The sequence below is a fragment of the Lygodium microphyllum genome, chromosome 18 (genome assembly GCF_053477565.2).
Source record: "Lygodium microphyllum isolate KBCC chromosome 18, Lygodium_microphyllum_v1.1.10, whole genome shotgun sequence".
NCBI classification, from domain to species: Eukaryota; Viridiplantae; Streptophyta; class Polypodiopsida; order Schizaeales; family Lygodiaceae; genus Lygodium; species Lygodium microphyllum.
The window spans coordinates 20211374-20232771 of record NC_141152.1 but is presented as its reverse complement, the minus strand read 5'-3'; the positions used below and the strand labels follow the sequence as shown (position 1 = coordinate 20232771).

The 21398-nt window shown below is 37.4% G+C and overlaps 1 protein-coding gene across 1 annotated transcript; it reads right to left on the bottom strand.

The window, feature by feature from the left end:
• Positions 1 to 1638: 1638 nt before the first annotated feature.
• On the bottom strand, positions 1639 to 6816 carry LOC148020652 (uncharacterized). The gene is made up of 2 exons (XM_087698161.1): positions 3360 to 6816; positions 1639 to 3140 (listed from the first exon to the last, which is right to left on the bottom strand). The coding sequence occupies exons 1-2, from the start codon at positions 6814 to 6816 to the stop codon at positions 1639 to 1641; spliced, it is 4959 nt and encodes a 1652-aa protein (XP_087554287.1).
• Positions 6817 to 21398: the final 14582 nt, after the last annotated feature.

Below are 21398 nucleotides of genomic sequence, written 5' to 3'. Positions count from 1 at the left end.
CATGGCCAAACTTAGATAAATAAAAAATTCCTTTATAACTTTTTATTGAAGGTGACCATCTTGACACAATGTAAACATCAAACACCAAGTTATAAGAATCCTCTTCACAATGTAAACATCAAACACCAAGATGTAAGAATACTCTTCAAAATCCACCTATTGCACATCAAAACCAAGTTTCAAACATTAAGACTTAAACATAGTACTTGATAAACTCAAGATTTTTAAACATCTATAAATGATCTTTTACACATTATATTTTACATGCATAACATAATGGAATCCTTATAACTAGCATCCATAAAAGATCATAAAAGAACACTAGGCGCTCTGCGCCTAGACTCAGCCCGGCGCTTCGCGCCGGGGTGTGAAGCACAAATGTTTAATTTATTCACACATTCTTCCACTTAGTCATGAATCAAGTAGTCTTGCAATTTTTAAACCTCATTAAAAAATCTAATAATTCCACACAATAACATTGATTATCCAAACCGTAATAGTTGGAAAACATAATTGAAGCAAAAGTGATTTTTAAATATCACTGAAAGAATTCCAACTATAACAACAGGTAAATGGAAAAGAGTATAAAATGTTTTCAAAAAGATAGTTGTACTGTAGAAAATCAACTATAAAAAAGAAAGCTTTCTCTTCTTAGATGAATTATCAATCGTGGATCTAGCACGGGGAACATATGTGGGCGAAGCTGTGACACGCCCCGCCGCAGATTGTGCTGCAACATCTAAAAACGAAAAAAAAAACTTTAAAAATAAGGATATTAAATTTATAAAGTAAAATATTAATTAATGAAAATGGTAAGTATTACTTGGAGACGTGATATGATTGGCTCTCACATTAGTAGAGCAGTCGGCGGAATTTGGATGAAGTTGATGCAAAGTTACAAAACATGATAAATCTTTAAACTCCCATTTACTCCAGTCATTCGGTATGTATCTAGTATGGGACCGAGATATGAAGTACTCAACATCTGTTTGTCTAACATAGTAGCATTGGATCCATCCAAAATATAAAATTTCTACAAACAAAGGAGTGTTTCCATTAGTAAATCCATCATTGGGTAATCTTTCGATCACCCTAGCCAAAGTTCTCCGGATAATAGCATCCGTAGCAATAGTTCGCAATGCTTCTTGAAGTCTCATTTGATAAGGAGAGGCGCGATAATATTCAAATACTGTTTGGGCCATCTATCAATAAAAATTAGAAAACATAAAAATATATGATTAAAAAATAATAAATACACTTTGATGATATTGCACAAAAAGTTTAATGCAAATATAATATGATAGAAAGATGAAATAACTTTTATGGTAGAAATAATTTTAACACAATGTTCTCATATAGTAAAACAAACATACGTCCAACTTCACATAAAATCATGAATATCTATGCATACATGAGAGATATGATTAAAACATTAAAGTATTAAATCATAGAAAATAAGTCAAACTTGCTTTTCATCGACGAAGAACGCACTACTGAAAAAGAACATAAAAAAGCACAACACTACATTTTATAGATATGTGAACAAAGAAGAAAAAAAGGCGTTGATTGTATTAAAACAAAAACATTATGCAAATATAATATGAGAGAACAAACATTACACTTTTGAAAAAATAGAGGTTACAATACTTTCTGTAAAACTTCATTATATACAATATTGATTGTACCATTTACCATGTCCTCTTTCTCATTAATCAAGACTTTCAATCTATCCGGAGACTTTACTCTGGAGAAAGCAACATAGAGTTGACCATGAGTAAAGACTGGGGTTTTTAGATATATTCCCAAACATGATAACGTTTGGCCTTGAGATTTGTTGATTGTCATTGCAAATGCCAAACGGACTGGGAATTGCAAGCGTTTCATTGAGAAAGGAAGTTCCAGTGTAAATGGGATGAAAGTTATCCTCGGGATAAAAACTCTGTCACCAATATTGGTCCCCGTAATTATCTCTGCATCAATGACCTTGTTATTGAAAGCCTTGCATACCAGCCTAGTACCATTGCATAAACCTTTAGAAGGATTCAAGTTCCTGAGCAATATTATTGGAGCATTTACTTTGAGCAGCAAGATATGAGGAGGAATACCTCCACCGAGGTCAAGGGAATTTAGATATTCCACAGAATAGAGGAATGAGTTCTCCTCGGTTCTATCCACAGAATCAGCACTGTAGTATTGTTTAACCTCTCCCGGCATCAGCTGCAATGCATGATTGTTTATCATTTCCACATCATTGTTTCGAGGTGCAAGAATGGCACGTCCACTAAAGAACGTTTTGTAATCAATTACACAATTCATTTCACAATAGACAAAATTGATCAAGCCTTGCATAGATCCTCCCTTCAACAACAATGCAGGTGGAATTTGCAATATATTATTAGTATGTGTTAAATCTTTTCCATCTCCAATGTCTTGCAACCATGCAACAAACTGACCCTCATCTGATGCGACCCGCATATTCTGTGTAAGTTTCAAAACATTGAAATATTGCCACAAATTGGAACAACATATAGCAGCACCGACAATATCCTCACGGGTACCCTTTGGTACAACAGGCAATATTTGCCTAAAATCTCCACCTAGTAGAATAACTTTACCACCAAATGGCATATCACACTGCATTATATCCTTTAAAGTTCTGTCAAGTGCCTCAAAGGTATTACGATGCAACATAGGAGCTTCATCCCACAAAATAAGACTTGCCTCTTTTAACAGTGCTGCAAGATAACTTTGAACAGGTATATTGCATGTAGAATTATTATCTGCCTGTAATGGAATTTTGAACTTTGAATGGGCAGTACGACCATGTGGCAAAAGCAATGCAGCAACACCAGAGGATGCTGTAGCTATTGCAATGCGACCTTGACTGCGAAGCTTTGCAAGCAAACATTTGTATAGGAATGTTTTTCTAGAACCGCCTGGGCCATCTAAGAAGAATGGTTTACCCAAACCACTATCAATGGCATTCATTATTGCCATAAAAAAATTTCTTTGTCCATCATTCAACAAAGCTTGCATTGTTAAGAATGTATTCTCTTGTTCTACTTTATCATATAGTTGTTCATCAAGGATCAAAGGATTTGTATATTCTTGCATTGTCACCTCAGGCAATCCATGATACTCTGCCAAATTGCGACCATGTTGATCTAAAAGTTTTTGAATATGCATCAATGCATGATTATTGGCCTCATCTTGCATATCAACATTTCGCCTATTTTGCAAGGAGAGTCAATGTTTTATATCCTCTGTCAACGGACCTAAGAACTCTTCCCATAGAGCCCTAGGTCGGGCAGGCGAACAAAATACCAAGATGGATGTAAACAAATTTCTTAATTGAGCACCGGTTTGCATCAATGCAGCTTCACGCAAACACATTTGCCATTCATCATCTGTTTCCAACATTCCTTTTGCAATGCAAGCCTCCTTAAAAGTTGAATATACCACATTATCAACCGTACGCAATGCCTCAAACGATGTGCAACCCTTGCATACAGTGAGTAGTAGCCGCAAATAGTATTTTTCTCCACACATAGGTGAAACAAAGTATATTCGACCACATGTGTTTCCTTGCTTTCTCTTTGTCCACATTTTTTTGCGTGCATTCCAAACCCAAAACATTGGAAAGTCTTGATAGAGAACTGTGTTAGCATCAGGGTGCAAACGATTGCATGTAAACCATTCTGTGAGAGTTGTTTTTTGAGCATTTTCATTTTGCACCACATCACGTATGTTATCAGAGTCACGAAAGGAAACAGTATTCTCTCCAGGTAAATGTATTTGCAATCGTTGAATATCGGGTTTCTCATCATGAAGTTTGAATTCAAATATTCGCCAACATGCTTCTGAAGCCGAAATATATCGTGCATCTAAGTACCTCTCAATCTCATCAATATTTTGTGCATCAATATTTTCTGTGACAATATCATTGGAACCGGAGCCATGCGTACTTGTAAACCGAATGGTTGCTCGATCATGGCCCTTATATACATATTTATACAAATATTTGACAGCTGCAATTGTCGAGCAAACCTCAACATTTATGTGAGCACTATACTTGGAACTCAAATAAGGATTGTAAGGCACTATCCATCGATTATCCAAGAGGTTACCATTAGCATTATGAGTTTTTCCATCCTCTCGACGTCTGTATAAAGGATAACCAGATTTATCAACTGTAGTTGTATGTATAAACTTTTTTGGATAATCCTTTATACACTTTCCGTCCACCATGCAAGCACTTCTTGGATTGAACTCACCACACGGACCATGTATGTTACATTTAGTAATAATTCGATACAAATCCGAAAACCTTTCCTTATCAGGCAGCTCAGCGCACACCAGTCTATCATAATGACGTGCTTCTAGTGGCTTAAAGCGTGGTTCTAATATCAAGAGCGTATGTGAATGAGGCAAGCCTCTCTTTTGGAATTCTATGACGGACACATATCCAGCAACTTTACCAAACAACTCCTTTTTCACTATCGACTGCATCATGTCCTTATGTTTCAAATGAAAAACTCTAGCAGTTAAATCAGGTCGATCATGTGCACTTTGACCAGGCAACAAAGCTTCTGTAATTTCAGACCACTTAGGATTGCATGTCATGGTGATAAACAAATCAGGTTTACCTTTGCTACGTACAATTGCCATAGCATCTTGATACAATTGGTACATGAATCTTGGTCCACCTGTAAAGCTAGATGGCAATACTATTCTCCTGCCCACACCAATCCCAATGATATTAGCATCAACTGCATCCGAACCATTGACCATATCAGCCAATCCCCTATACATTTCAACTCGCAATGTTGCTTGATTATGACGACACCAAGCCAATCTACATTGCTCAATGCTACAATAAGCATCGACAATGTATTGTTGTAGCAAGCAACCACCTCTTAAAAGACATGCATTAGTATCATCTCGAATCTGAAGTCGAAAAGCATAATATTGCATTTGAGTGACACAATCTTTATTTGCAAGATTATTGGCATGCACATGAGCATCAATAAATGCATATGGAACTTTAGTATGCCATCCATCCTCTCCATTTGGAAAAAGAAGAACATATAACAGTGGCATATATGCCTTGTGCAAGTTAGAAATATAAATCAAATGGCCTTGTCGTGTGCGAACTTGAATGCTACGATGATCAAGTGTATCATCATCACCTTGTCCAGGCATGATCGCAGCAACCTCACTTGCAGTGGGAACTGAATATCGTCTAGACGTGGATCGATTTTGAAAAATGGACATTCTTATTTCTACTGATGGATTGCGTTGCAAGCTTGCACCAACTGCTATAAAGGCCTGTGCGTACGCATTGTGATCATGCATCATTTGTTGAAGCTCTTGTAGTAAGTCTGGCAAAAGCCCAGGTAAAACCCCCATGCGATTCAATAACTCATGATCAGTGTCATAAATGTAAAGTTGTGCAAACTTTGGCATTTGTTGTACATCCTCACTTGGCAATAGGGAACCCATCCGGTGATATATTGATCCATGAACTCGAAAAGTATAACCATTTCCATTTTGAGGCAAAAGCTCATCAATTTTTGCACCCATTGAAACAAAAGCCAATGCGCTATTATAAGCACGTATATTTTTTTTGAACTCTCTGCTTTGTGGATGTGTGCCATCAAGCAAATTACACAGAGGTTGTGGTGGTTGCTGTAGAGGTGGCAAAATTACTTTCCCTTCTCTACAGCAATGCTTTCCAATCGAAGTTGTACGCATTGTTTTAGTTTCATCATGCCACAACTTAGCCATGCAATGGTGACAAACCTTGCAAAGGGTACCAATTGCATGCAAATTTGGTTTTTGGAAGAGCAAAATTGTTACTGATGGATGAATATCCAAATTAGGTGGCATGTCATGGAGAATTGAACAAAAACCACCATTTTGAGGTAGAAATATAGGAGCTTGAATATTGTACTGGTCATGTAGCATCTCAGTACTTGCATCTGCATGATGGATAGCTTCATTCTCTTCTTGAATAAGGCGAGGCAATTGAACATCTAAGGACAGTAATGGTGCGCCAGGCATTTGAGCACTTATATCAATTTTATTTGTTGTAATGTGATGCAATTGTTGTAATTGCGTTCTTGCTCTTGCCCTGTGTCTACGTTCAGCTCTAGTAGCATCAAGCATTTGCCTACAATTTCTTAATCCACCATTTGGATTATTTGTGTTTCCATTTCTTTGTGGACTTATGCTACGTACCCCCACTCCGAAGGGTAGCAATTCATGGTTATCCAACATCTCAACATCTATATTGTGGATAGTTGCATTGTCTCCTTGACGAATAGAAGGTGGTTGAACTTCCAACAGCAACAATGGTGCAACTGGCATTTGGTCACTTGTAGCTTGGATGCTATTGTATCTATCTCTATCTATGGTAGCATGATGTAGTTGTTGCAATTCTGTTCCAACTATTGCCATGTGCATACGTTCAGCTCTCGTAACATTAAGCATTTGCCTACGCACACTCAAGCCACCATTAGGATTGTATTGTCGAGTTGCGGTAGACATCTGAACCTCAAAGGATACCAAATCATGAGCAACAGAGCAAGATGCAGCGCGAAATTGATTCGTTTGATATAGCTGATTTGGGATACCGACATCCATATAGTTTCCATTTGCATGATGTTGTTCATACATATCTCTTGCATGGTCACGAACATGTAATTCAGTCCTAACTCTTGCAACGTGCCTACGTTTATGTCTAGTAATTTTGAGCATTTCTCTACGTGCACGTAATACACGATCTCTAGGCACAGAACGTGTTGCAAGTACCATTGTCGAGAAAAACCTGAGATAAAAAGAAAAATGTACTTTGATATTAGTAATCGCATACTTTTATGTCCTATGCGTACTAAATTTTATGTCCTAGGGAAGACTTTAGCAAAGATTTTCCTTCAAGATAAATTTGTTCTAAACACTATTTCAATATAAAATTTGAAGATTATAACATCACATAAGCAACAATATAATCTTACATGTGCAAGAATATAAATTGAAAGAGCATATTATGTCATTATCCTGGGGCATACAAAAGTCCAAATGACATGAAAATTCTCAAACCCAACAATAGAATGACATATCTATCGGAGGATCCGACAAAAGGTTATTGAAATCGCTTGATATGCTAAGAGCACTATGCATTGGATGATGAACTCATGCGACGATTCAATAGGTTCAACATTGCAGAGAACCTATTGAGGCAAACTTTTAGAGATGTGACATGCACATCGAGGCAAATGCTCTCAGGTGCAAGCACGCTTGCATTCCTTTGAGCCAGTAATTCACACACTCCATCCTCTATACGATTATTGCTCTTAGCAGGTCTCGCAACTTTTCTGCATGGTCTTCCAAAGAACACCCTGGCCAGTGCTTGCGAACCAACTCATAGATTTCTCCTATATAGCCCTTTATTTCATCTATCTCGTCTTGCAACATTATCCCATCAGCCAAGCCTCCTTCATATTTTTCTGCCAGGATTTTTTCGATTCTTTGAAGGCGATCACCAAACTTTTGACAGAAGGAGTTTGAAGCTCTTTGACGTTTGTTTAAACTCTTGATTTGCTTCTCAATTGCATCTAACCGATGCAGGATCTTTAGGGATACAACGGAAGTGTTGTGTCCTTTGACACGTTTGAGGGCACGCCGTACTGACTTCCTCCTAGCCATGTCTTTGGCTTTACGCACATTCATTCGTGCATTGGGAGTACACAAAACAATGTCTGGTACATGGACATTGTTTCTTGCATCAGATGTTTCAGCATGCTCCATACTGCCATGGTTACACAAAGTATTAAGAGATCACACACACACACACACATACACACACACGCACACGGAGAATATATTTAAAAAGTAATTGAATACTTTCATGACGTAGGCGCACCAAAGTATTACAATATTTATGCATAAATGAGAGAGACACAATGAGACTATGTCGAGAAAATATCTAACACATCTTTTTCTCCACATCAAAGCATAAATATCCATACACACATGAGGGACATCATAAAATCATTAAACTATTAAAGTATTCAAGCATTGATTATAACTTAAATGAACAAAATATTAATTAAAATATTATTAGCACAAATCTTTAGTTATGAATGATGCATTTGCTATTTTAACTTTGACCTATTTAAGAAAGTTATAGAAATGGCTACCATTACACAAGACGACTCACCTAGAAAATGAGACTTAGAGCTATACTTTATTGTTTGTAAGCTATCAAAAATAGCTTTTAGAAGGAACCTAAAGAATGTGACCTAGAGCCATGCATTGAATATGTGAGAAATCATATGTGGACTTTATAGAATAGCTTCAAATTGTGGGACTCTTCTTTCCAAAAATATTTTATTGAGCCTACTAAACTTTGGATTCCTAAGTTCAATTTGGAAAGAAAAAGTCATAGCACTTGATCAATATTAACCACTAAAATCATCCTTACGATGTAAAGATAAGATAGAGAATTTGAAACCACGCAAGCCTTTATAGAGAATTTGAAACCACGCAAGCCTTTACCCAAAGTAAAGTTTGGGTCTTGCACACGGGCCAAAATGCCTATTATTTGGAAAAAAAAAGTCATAGCACTTGATCAATATTAACCACGCAAGCATTTTTCACATGGGGGTTTGGGTCTTGCACATGGGCTAAAAGGCCTATTATACATTCCATTCAACTGTAATGTAGCACAAATCTTTAGTTATGAAAGATGCATTTGCTACCATTACACAAAAGGACTCATCAAGGAGATTGATTAAAGTATTAAAGCATTGATTACAACTTAAATGAAGAAAATATTAATTAAAATATTATTAGCACATATATACATATGAATACATACTATTAACACAAACATAACAATGTTATCACACATTTTTAATACTAAAACACATACACACATTAATTAATCAAACACATACACACTATTGAGCCTACTAAACTTTGGATTCCTAAGTTCAATTTGGAAAAAAAAAGTCATAGCACTTGATCAATATTAACCACTAAAATCATCCTTATGATGTAAAGATAAGATAGAGAATTTGAAACCACGCAAGCCTTTACCCAAAGTAAAAAGTTTGGCTCTATTTCTTTTTTAGGAGCATGCATTGTGAACTTAAATTTATCCAATCTATCTTAGTATCTCATGACAACATGCATTGAAAGGGAAGGTGAGTATGTACACCTACGTGTGTGTGTGTGTGTGTGTGTGTGTGTGTGTGTGTGTGTGTGTGTGTGTGTGTGTGTGTGTGTGTGTGTGTGTGTGTGTGTGTGTGTGTGTGTGTGTGTGTGTGTGTGTGTGTGCGCGCGCGCGCACTATGGAGGTTGAGCTGAGTATGGATGTAACTAACCTAACTCCTATCTTATATGGCACTCAAATGATGACTCCATACTTCTATTACATTATAATGTACTGATCTACCTAACCTAACCCCTACCCTATGTGGCACTCAAACAATGACTCCAAACCTAGAATATTTTTTTAATGTATATGTAGCTAACCTAACTCCAATCTTATGCGGCACTCGAACAATGCCTCTACACATAAAAACTTTTCCTCCCAGATTGTGGTAGTGGCTCTAATGTGCAGAATCTAACTATGAACTATCCCTTTGCTGCAAGATAGTGCTTTTTTTGTGAAAAGCATACCCTATTCTTGGAGAATATGAAGCATAAATAATATATTTACCCAAAGCAAAGTTTGGCTCTATTTCTTTTTTAGGAGCATGCATTGTGAACTTAAATTTATCAATCTATCTTAGTATCTCATGACAACATGCATTGAAAGGGAAGGTGAGTATGTACACCTACGTGTGTGTGTGTGTGTGTGTGTGTGTGTGTGTAGCATCTAACTTGTTTTAAAACATTATTATAGACCCTTGAATAGCAATCTATGTGGCACTCCAAATGGCAACAACTCCAAATCTTTCTTAAATTATAATGTTTGGATCTACCTAACCACACACACACACAGAGCTTAACTTTATCCTCTCCATTATCGTCATGATCATAGCAATCAACCCTATTGTTACTGAATGAATTATATGCAGGGATTATATGGAGCTTAAACATTGTTCATGTGTCATTATAACCGAGTCTATTAGTCCCCTCATCCATAGAAATCTCAGCTTTCATTTCGTGCAACATTTCACTTTCTTAATCTAGGTCTTCTCTATTTCTCACAATCTCGATAGTTTCTAAATAACACATCCCATAACTTGCATATAACATATTAAGTATCCGTATTATCATCATCATCTCCCTGGAGATTTAATCACGATCTTTTTAGCATCTTATCATAATCCTATACACTACAAATCCTTATTTTTCATCTCCAAATTTTATCTTTGTTACAACATTAATCCAATAGTACCCATATTGTGGATCACTATCTTGCCCCTGTTCAATCATTCTAACCACCACTTTTAATTCAAAATTTGTCCATCATACCAAGCAACGCTAAAGAACTATCGATGGTGACTCCAAATCTTCCTTAAATTATAATGTTTGGATCTACCTAACATGATGACTCCATACCTCTATTACATTATAATGTATGGATGTAACTAACCTAACTCCTGCCCTATGTGGCACATGTAACTAACCTAACTCCTATCTTATATGGCACTCAAATGATGACTCCATACCTCTATTACAATCTAGGTCTTCTCTACCTAACCTAACCCCTACCCTATGTGGCACTCAAACAATGACGATTCGTACATTATAATGTACGAATCTACCTAACTAACTCCTATCTTATGCGGCACTCAAACAGTCCAATAGGAAGATAGTGATTGCATAGAAGCTAATTTAAGTAGAGGCGTGTGTGTGTGTGTGTGTGTGTGTGTGCGCGCGCACGCGCTCTATGGAGGTTGAGCTGAGTATGGATGTAACTAACCTAACTCCTATCTTATATGGCACTCAAATGATGACTCCATACTTCTATTACATTATAATGTACGGATCTACCTAACCTAACCCCTACCCTATGTGGCACTCAAACAATGACTCCAAACCTAGAATATTTTTTTAATGTATGATGTAGCTAACCTAACTCCCATCTTATGCGGCACTCGAACAATGCCTCTACACATAAAAACTTTTCCTCTCCCAGATTGTGGTAGTGGCTCTAATGTGCAGCATCTAACTATGAACTATCCCTTTGCTGCAAGATAGTGTTTTTTTTGTGAAAAGCATACCCTATTCTTGGAGAATATGAAGCATAAATAACTTGTTTTAAAACATTATTATAGACCCTTGAATAGCAATCTATGTGGCACTCCAAATGGCAACAACTCCAAATCTTTCTTAAATTATAATGTTTGGATCTACCTAACCACACACACACACAGAGCTTAACTTTATCCTCTCCATTATCGTCATGATCATAGCAATCAACCCTATTGTTACCGAATGAATTATATGCAGGGATTATATGGAGCTTAAACATTGTTCATGTGTCATTATAACCGAGTCTATTAGTCCCCTCATCCATAGAAATCTCAGCTTTCATTTCGTGCAACATTTCACTTTCTTAATCTAGGTCTTCTCTATTTCTCACAATCTCGATAGTTTCTAAATAACACATCCCATAACTTGCATATAACATATTAAGTATCCGTATTATAATCATCATCTCCCTGGAGATTTAATCACGATCTTTTTAGCATCTTATCATAATCCTATACACTACAAATCCTTATTTTTCATCTCCAAATTTTATCTTTGTTACAACATTAATCCAATAGTACCCATATTGCGGATCACTATCTTGCCCCTATTCAATCATTCTAACCACCACTTTTAATTCAAAATTTGTCCATCATACCAAGCAACGCTAAAGAACTATCGATGGTGACTCAAAGGGGTATATCGCTCTTTGATTGGCAAAGAACTCCAAATCTTCCTTAAATTATAATGTTTGGATCTACCTAACATGATGACTCCATACCTCTATTACATTATAATGTATGGATGTAACTAACCTAACTCCTACCCTATGTGGCACATGTAACTAACCTAACTCCTATCTTATATGGCACTCAAATGATGACTCCATACCTCTATTACAATCTAGGTCTTCTCTACCTAACCTAACCCCTATCCTATGTGGCACTCAAACAATGACGATTCGTACATTATAATGTACGAATCTACCTAACTAACTCCTATCTTATGCGGCACTCAAACAGTCCAATAGGAAGATAGTGATTGCATAGAAGCTAATTTAAGTAGAGGCGTATATGAGATTTACTATTATCATAAGGCTATCCAAAGCCTTGATTCTTACGTGAGGCAAAATATTACAATCTAGGTCTTCTCTACCTAACCTAACCCCTATCCTATGTGGCACTCAAACAATGACGATTCGTACATTATAATGTACGAATCTACCTAACTAACTCCTATCTTATGCGGCACTCAAACAATCCAATAGGAAGATAGTGATTGCATAGAAGCTAATTTAAGTAGAGGCGTATATGAGATTTACTATTATCATAAGGCTATCCAAAGCCTTGATTGTTACGTGAGGCAAAATATTACAATCTAGGTCTTCTCTACCTAACCTAACCCCTATCCTATGTGGCACTCAAACAATGACGATTCGTACATTATAATGTACAAATCTACCTAACTAACTCCTATCTTATGCGGCACTCAAACAGTCCAATAGGAAGATAGTGATTGCATAGAAGCTAATTTAAGTAGAGGCGTATATGAGATTTACTATTATCATAAGGCTATCCAAAGCCTTGATTCTTACGTGAGGCAAAACATTCAAGAAATAGTGCTATGGTTTTCTTAAGAGAAAGTGGTTTATTTGAAACAAATGAGTTTCTAAAGGATCTAGACATTAGCATTGATACGTTTTGATCTGATTTTTCTTTGAAGTGAAGAGATGAATCTTTAAACCAAGGAACTAACTTGCCAATTGATGCAAAGAAAAACAATTAGTTAGGCCTAAGCTTGCTTTAATGAGATAGTTGGGCGGATAACACCCCATGAGACTTGCTACTGATGTCAAGTGATTAACCTATCTAACTACAAAATTGGGAGAAAATGACATATTTGGGATAATGGGATACCTGCAGCAGTTGCTCACTGAAGTCGCTCCCAACAGTTGCAACAGTCGTTCCCAGCAGTTGACCTATAGATAATCATAACTTGACTTATTCCCCCTCAATGATATTTAAGTGCACATGGCAGAGTAAAATGGGATACCTGCAGCAGGCTCCCAACAGTCGCAACAGTCGCTCCCAGCTCTTCTACACAACTGTCACTCCCAGAAGCAGCAGCTCTTTATATAGAGCTGGCTGGCCGCTGCTGCCAGTACTGCCACGCTGCACGCAGCTCGAGCAAACGCAGGTCGAGGAGGCACAGGAGGGGGCGGCGACGCCACGCAGGCCGAGGACGTCGAGGAGCTGCCGAGGAAGTCGAGGAGCCTACGCGGCCCGAGGAGGAGACCCCCGCGATTCGCGCGAGGGCCGACGCCCGTCCGACCGACGCCCGCGATTCGGGCGAGCGAGGGGTGCCCGATGCGTGGCACCCCTGCGTCTCTGCAAACGGGGGGGTCGGGGGCTGCCACGTGGCAGCAAGCCCCGACCCCTCCTTAATATATAGTAGAGATGTGGAAGGAAACCAAGATAGCACCAACTTTACCCTCTTTTGAAGACCAAAATCCAAGTAATATATCAACATACTACTCAATCTATGAAAACACCAAGTATCACAACCCTTAAGATACTCATTTATACTCATGGCTATAATCTGAGTTAACATTCACTAGAGCCCCAAAGTAGCTTTGGTCTCTCTTTTCTGTCTATCTAGTTTTTTATCATTTCTATCTCCCATCTCTCTTTCACCTTTTTTCCATTGCATTTCTCTCTCAACAGTTGTCAACTCATCTCATTCTCTCATTCTCTTATCTTTTTATAGCCTATCCTTTCTTCTTTTCTCTCCTCTCTCTAGACATATTTTTCTCTCCTCTCTAGATATTTTTCTCTTTTCCTCACTCCCTTCCTCTTTCACACACACACACACACGCCTTGTGTGTGTATACGTCTAGCAAATCTTTTTCTCCACTCTATACACCTTTTCTTCTCTATGAACACCCCTCTCTATCTCTCAATCAACACACACACACACTCACCTGTGTGTGTGTGTGTGTGTGTGTGTGTGTGTAATACAAGGGAAGATGATATATGAAGGGGTGACACATAAAAGCAATGCATGTTTAAATTTTTGGAAGAAAATCCATTTTAATGACATAGATATCAACCATTTTTTTTCTTGTGATTGCATAGATAAATGCATAAAAATAAGATAACTTTTACACTATATTAAACATGTTTTTAAACAAGAATTGGATTTAAATTTCATTCCTAACATGTTTAGGCATATCAAAAACCCAAAAAACAAAGGAACAACATTTAGACCAAAGAGAAAGTAAGCAAGCACTTGTATTAATTAGATGCTTTTTATCATTAGAGGGGAAATATAGTCTAAAAAAGGTCACTTTAGGTTTGTAGTTAATCCTCTTTTTAATCACCTTGGATTTGATGTGGACCAATGGGAGAGAGGGTGATGTGCACATTTTATCCACTCCCTTTTCCATATTTGATCCACAAATGTGGTTTTCCTCAAAATGCAGTGGATTTGCAATTAAAAAATTTAAAAAGTTACATCATGGACTATAAAATTTTGGAGGATGTGTAATATTTGAATTTAAAAAAGGGAATTTGTAGATTAAAAAATATTTTGAAATCTATGTGGACGGCTGCTTGTGTGCCACTTGTTCAAGACTCCACCATGAGGAAGAAACCTTGAGAAAGAGGGAGACAAGCATCATGATTTGTGCTGATGTGTGCTATCCTAAGGACTTTTGTTTAGTGTAGAAACCGTCTGACCATAGCACGATTCAAAGCCTTATATGTTCAGAGATGGAGATGTAAGCCTATGATGTTGTGAGCTTTTGACTCTTGGTGTGGATGCACTCTTAAGTGCTTAGATCAATAATGCACTAGCAAGTTCTTGGGTTAATAATTATGCTTTGCATGAAAGCATACTTCTTAGAGTCTAAAGAGCAAGATAGACATTTAGAACTTTTGATGTGTCTTCAGGGACTTGCTTTACTTATGTGCTTCAAAACTAAGTCAATTATTCCTTACTAAATCCTTAGCTTACAAAGTTAAGGCTAATGATAGCCAAGTTTTGGGGTTATTTATGGATGGCCTCACTATAAAAAAGAGAGGCATGCATGTAAAGGTGGAGATATTTTCGATGATTGGGGAGGAAGAGAGAAGAGGATATTTAGCGAGGGTGCAACCACACAAGGACATCAAAAGAGAAATGATGTTGGGCAGTACAATTGGGAGAGGAGGCTATTCTAAGGAGTAAAAGAGTGCAAAGTATTGGTAGAGGTGGCCTTAGGATAGAAAAGGAGGCAAATAGGAGTGCTGGGACAAAGGTGTCAAAGGATGAAAATAATGTGTTTTGGAAAGATATGGGGACAAACCTTGTTGAATGCATGAAGGAAGATGCCTTCCTTGCATAACCATATGTTGGAGTGACGATCAGACACTTTGAGGCTTGCATCAAGGTCTACCAGTCACCAAGGCTTATGATACATAGATTTGTGTTGTTGTGAAAGTTTTTCTTCACCTTGTCAACTTGTTTCATATGTACATAGCCTTTCCATTGATTGGTCCACTCAAAATTTTCTACATTGCTTTGCATTGAGTATTTCAAACAAGGCATAATAGTCTTCTATTAGTATGAGAGAGCAGAAGCTACGTGACATGCTAAACATATGCCTATAACAATGCCTTTTATGTATAAGCATACTTATGTGCAAATAAAGCTTACTAAATTTTACGACATATATATATATATATGTGTGTGTGTGTGTGTGTGTGTGTGTGTGTGTGTATGTATGTATATATGTATATAGAGAGAGAGTAGGCAGAGGTAGCATGACTACTTATGCAACCTATTGGTGTACTTACATATTGTAGGTACACCAGATAATTTTTGCAACTATCTCTATAGAGAGATTGGTGATCTTGGGGTAGAGCCACGGCACCTTCTGTTTCTATAACACTATCTGAATAGATTAGATAGAGCACCGAAGAGGCTCTACCAAAGAGACAGAGAGACATCCCTTACGTCTGAGAAGTGCCTCAATTCTTTTGCACATGCACAAGAGTGTTAGGAGGAGGCATTCATACATCAGTTAGAGGAGGGAGGAGGGGAGGGAGGAAGGAAGAGATGATAAAAAGAGTTCCTTATATTGTTCAAATTGACAAAGGCTTCACATGAAAAAAGGAAAGATGTTGCAAATATAATAGGAGATATGGGTTTTATCCCTTTTATGCATGATGTCTAATATTTCAAGTCAAGTGATATATCTGTCTATATATTTTAGTCTTTTGGAGATAAATTTCAAGGATACATATGAGAAGATTAACCATGGGACATTCATCAAAGCACATAAAATGAAAGAGTTGCCTATGATGATATACAAGAAAATTGTGGAGCATGTTAAAATATTGGCAAGATTTTTTTCTCGTGCCCTACCCATTAGGGATTTTTGTTGGTTTTGTCATGTTTGAGAGATACTGAATAGCTATAATACTCTACTAGGAAGAGCAAGATGACATGAAAATAGAGTAGGTGACCTACCTTCTACAATATATATATATGAAGTGTACTAGAAACGCATAAGACATGAAGAGTGAGTAAACATGGAGATTAACAATTTGAAATGGTCAAATGTCTTGTGCATAGGGTATATACTTAATTACATTTATGCCTACATATTTCATGTGTGTTTGCAAATTGATGTGCAGTGTTTCTTATAAGGCTATGTGTAGACATAAGGAACATTTGCAGTTACTAGCTTTTGTTTTATGCATGCATACAAACATGCATTAGTCTATTTATTCTATATCCTTATGTTCATGTTGATGTATTATGTAGAAGGTTATATAACTATTATAAATTTTTATCAGGATGTCACTAGATTCAAGGCATGGATCAGGTTTAAAATTGGATGAAGGCATTTTAGGAAAAATTGAAGATCTGAGCCCATAGCTCTTTCAAAAAACATAACTTTTATATCCTGCTAGTTGAGAGGACAAGAACTTAATGCAACATGTGAGATGTATGCTAGTCTATATACTTTGCTTGCATTTGTAAGTACTGTAATGTCACTAAATGGAGTGTTGTAGATCAAGCTACTTCATTTTTTGCGTGAGGATTTTGCAATGGATATTCCTTCAAATCTACAAGCAAGGCATCGAATCTTTTTTTTCACAAATTCTCTTTTCATGGACATGCCTCTTGCTCTAGAAGTTTGCAACATTCTATCCTTTAGGTTTATTTCTAGCTTCTCAATCTTATTCATCTCAAGTCTTATTCATGTTCCTCATATCTTGCTATCAACTTAAGTCTATAGGGAAGTTGCTAGTGTGAAGACTAAGAAAATCATAGGAATAAGGGACTCCTGTTGCAAACAAAAAGGGGAGACAATTGTAAAGTCTCAATGACTTCTACATGAGACATGACGGTTGGATTGTTGTGATGCCAGGAGGCATATTACACGATGGATTCCGTGCCACGGTGGATTCCGTGAGGTTTTACGGTGGATTCGGTAAGATTTTATTACCGGGGCTCATACACAAAGTGGATTCTTTGTGCGAGAAGTCGATGGGGACGCCTATCCTTTTCGGGCATTTTGTTAATTTGATGTGTACATGGGTGATTCCATAGCGGGTGATTCCGCAAAATACATATTTAAATTAATAAACGTTTATGAGTTTAGAGTGCGCACTCGTGATAAATTAAGTTTAGGATTGATTTCTAACCAATTTATTTATGTAGCTGAAGACTGCTAGGTATTCATTTTTTTCGGTTTAATTGTATTATTTTTCTAACAATTGTGAATGCTTCAGTTGATGTGTAGAGCGAGCAACGGTGGCATTGGGAAGCATTGGAGGATAGCGTGTATTTCAAATTTATCGTCAATATTTTGATGGGCGCGTGTCTTAGGCATGGCGCCTATATTTTGACACACTTATTTATCAAAGCGCTTGATATTTATTTATTATTTTTGTATGCGCATGGGCGCACGATTTAGATATTTGTATTGGACATTGTATTTGGATACGCCTGACTTCTTGGGCGCCCATTAGCTTTAATTCTTTATTGGCACAAAAGCAAACTCAAAAGCTAAAGCGTGCTATTTTGTAATTTGGGCTATTATTTGAGCTTGAAGATGAATAATATATGAAATACATGCTTTGTGGAGCACTCACACAAGGCATGGGGGGAGATTGCACCCAATTAGTCTCTTGTTCATGTCGTGTAAGCTTTCTACATTGATTTGTGTGCAAAAAGTAGTGTTCTTTTGTTCTTGGGGACCTTCTGACGCTCACTACGTGCGCTTACGGCATCTGATCTGCACAACAGTGGTATCAGAGCAAAGCTGAGATCGAGAGCTTCCAATCGCTTACCATCTTGCGTGAAGGCGGAGCTCCTGGAACGATCAAGCTCTACAGTTAGTTTCATTGCGAATGGTCTGTACCAGCGTATTCCTGGCGGTCAAGAACCCCCTTCTACAGTCTCTGATCGCGAAGGACCAGGCTGTGAAGGCAGAGGACCACTGATAACTCCTACATCAAGTCATCTTCAAACAGTAACCTCCATAGCTTAAAAGCTTAAAAGCTTTATTTCAAAGGTTAAAAAGCTTAATAGTAAGCTTAATAAGAAAGCTTAAGGCCTCAAATTTGACGAATTATTGCCGCGGGATGATGTCGCCATAGTCGACGGCGTGAAAAACGCCCCCCTCAAAAATCGAACGGCGACACAGACAGCTTAAGTCTCCTAAAGCTTAAGTCAATTAAGCTTTAAAGAAGCTTAATCACCTAAGTTACACTAAGCTTACTTACTCCTGCAAGTTACTTAAGACACAGAGGTCACTACAGACTTATTCAACAACTCCCATAAAGGCAGTTCACACACAGAAGCACAAAATCCGTTTATTACTCTCTGGTAGACCCTGTTTACACTTGCAGACTTGTTGAACCAGTTTCAGCAAACGCAGAAGGTCATACACAGTTCATACGAAGATTATACGCTGTTTCTATACAGACGGTTGTGACAACGAATACCGCAATCGCAAAGGACAAAGACCATAAAAGCCAAACAAAAATATACAAGCCTTGTATACCCGCTGTGGTCCGCAAGAGCATTGATTGTCCCACTACATGGGAGAGTTTCCAAAAGAATTTTTTGCAGAATTTCTTACCTCCTCAGTTCCACAAAAAAGCCATCAAGCAATGGGATCTTCTATAGCAAAGAGATCGCAAACCTATTTCCCAATACACTGAACGTTTCTGGAATGCCCTACTGCAACTATGCATGCTTGAATATGTACCTGAAGCAACTCACAAACGCAAGTTTATGTCCAGCCTACTTGGACATTACTATGCAGAAGTCAACATGTTCAAGCCAACAACACTTGAAGATGCAATTTCCTTGGCTCATGACACTGAAGACAAGATTCGAGGAAGAGACAAGCAACCACAACAATTTCCAAATAATGGTAACTATGGTTCCAAACAATTCAATTCAAATTTTTGAAGATTCAATCAAAGTCGTTTTCTTCCATCTTCATTCCATAAGTCTTGGACATGACCACCTGCTTTGCCATCAAACACCAATCAAAACCCTAATCCTACACATCAACTGAAGCATTCACAATCGTTAGTAAAATAATACAATTAAACCGACAAAAGTGAATACCTAGCAGTCTTCAGCTACATAAATAAATCAACTGGTTAGAAATAAATCCTAACCTTAATTTATTACGAGTGCGCACTCTAAACTCATAAATGTTTATTAATTTAATATGCATTTTGTGGAATCACCCGCTATGGAATCACCCATGTACACACTAAATTAATGAAACGCCCGAAAAGGACAGGCGTCCCCATCAACTTTTCGCACAAAGAATCCACTTTGTGTATGAGCCCCGGTCATCAAAGTTTACGGAATCCCCCGTAAAACCTCACGGAATCCACCGTGGCACGGAATCCACCGTGAAATATGCCTCCTGGCATCATACCCCCAGGGTGGGATAGCAATTGACCTCAATTGCTATTAGCTCAATGTGGAGCTAACAGAGTGGGGAAAGCATTTAAGTCTTTAGCGTGCATCCATTGTGCTTCCTCTACAGGATGGTTCTTAAATTTAACTAGATATCTAGAATACCTTCGGCCAGTTCTAGTGGTCATAAAGTCAGTGTCTATGATAGCTTCTGGTTCAAGTATTTCAGTCTCTTCCTCTAATAAAGGTGGGTTTTCATAAACAGGGTGGACAGGTAATTGGCCTCTAAATGGTCTCAATAAACTAATATGAAATGTATTGTGAATTTTCCAATGAGATGGTAATTCTAACTTGAATGCATTGTCATTAATTTTATGAATGATTCTAAATGGTCCATAAAATCTAGGAGCTAGTTTGACAACTGGATGTCTATCTACACTTTGCAGTCTACGTTTTTCTATTCTCAGCCAAACATAATCATCTACTTTGAAATTCATGGCTTGTCTTTTCTTGTTGGCTTGTTTGGTATATGATTGCTGGGCTTTAGCAATCATCTCTTTAACCTCATCAAAAATACTGTTATGCATACTAGCAATATCATCAGCACTCTGAATTCTATTAGACAAAGATGCAACAGGTGTAGATAATCTATATCCATAAATGACTTCAAACGGTGCTTTCTTTGTAGATGTGTGCGGTGTATTGTTATATGCAAACTGTAATAAATGCAAATGAGTGTCCCATGTCTGAGGTTTAGAGATAGTATATGCACGTAAAAGATCTAGAATGGTGCTGTTTGTGGCTTCTGTTTGTCCATTAGTTTCTAGATGAAATGCAGATGAGAAATCAATCTTTGTGCCTAGATTAGCAAACAGTGTAATCCAAAAATTGTTACAAAATCTAGAATCACGATCTGAAATGATAACTTTTGGCAATCCATGGTTAGTAAAAACAATTTTCAAAAACAATTGTGCTGCTTGTGATGCTGTTAAAGTTTTCTTACATGGAATGAAATATGCTTGTTTACTAAATCTATCTACAACTGTCCAAATCATATCATGGTTAGATTTAGTATTTGGTAAACCAGTAATGAAATCCATAGAAATTTGTTCCCAAGGTTTAGATGGAATAGACAAAGGCATAAGTAATCCATACTGTTTACCATGATGTCTCTTAACTCTTTGACAAATCAAACATTCAGAAACAAAGTTAGATACATCTGCATCCATATGCAGCCAATAAAAATCTTC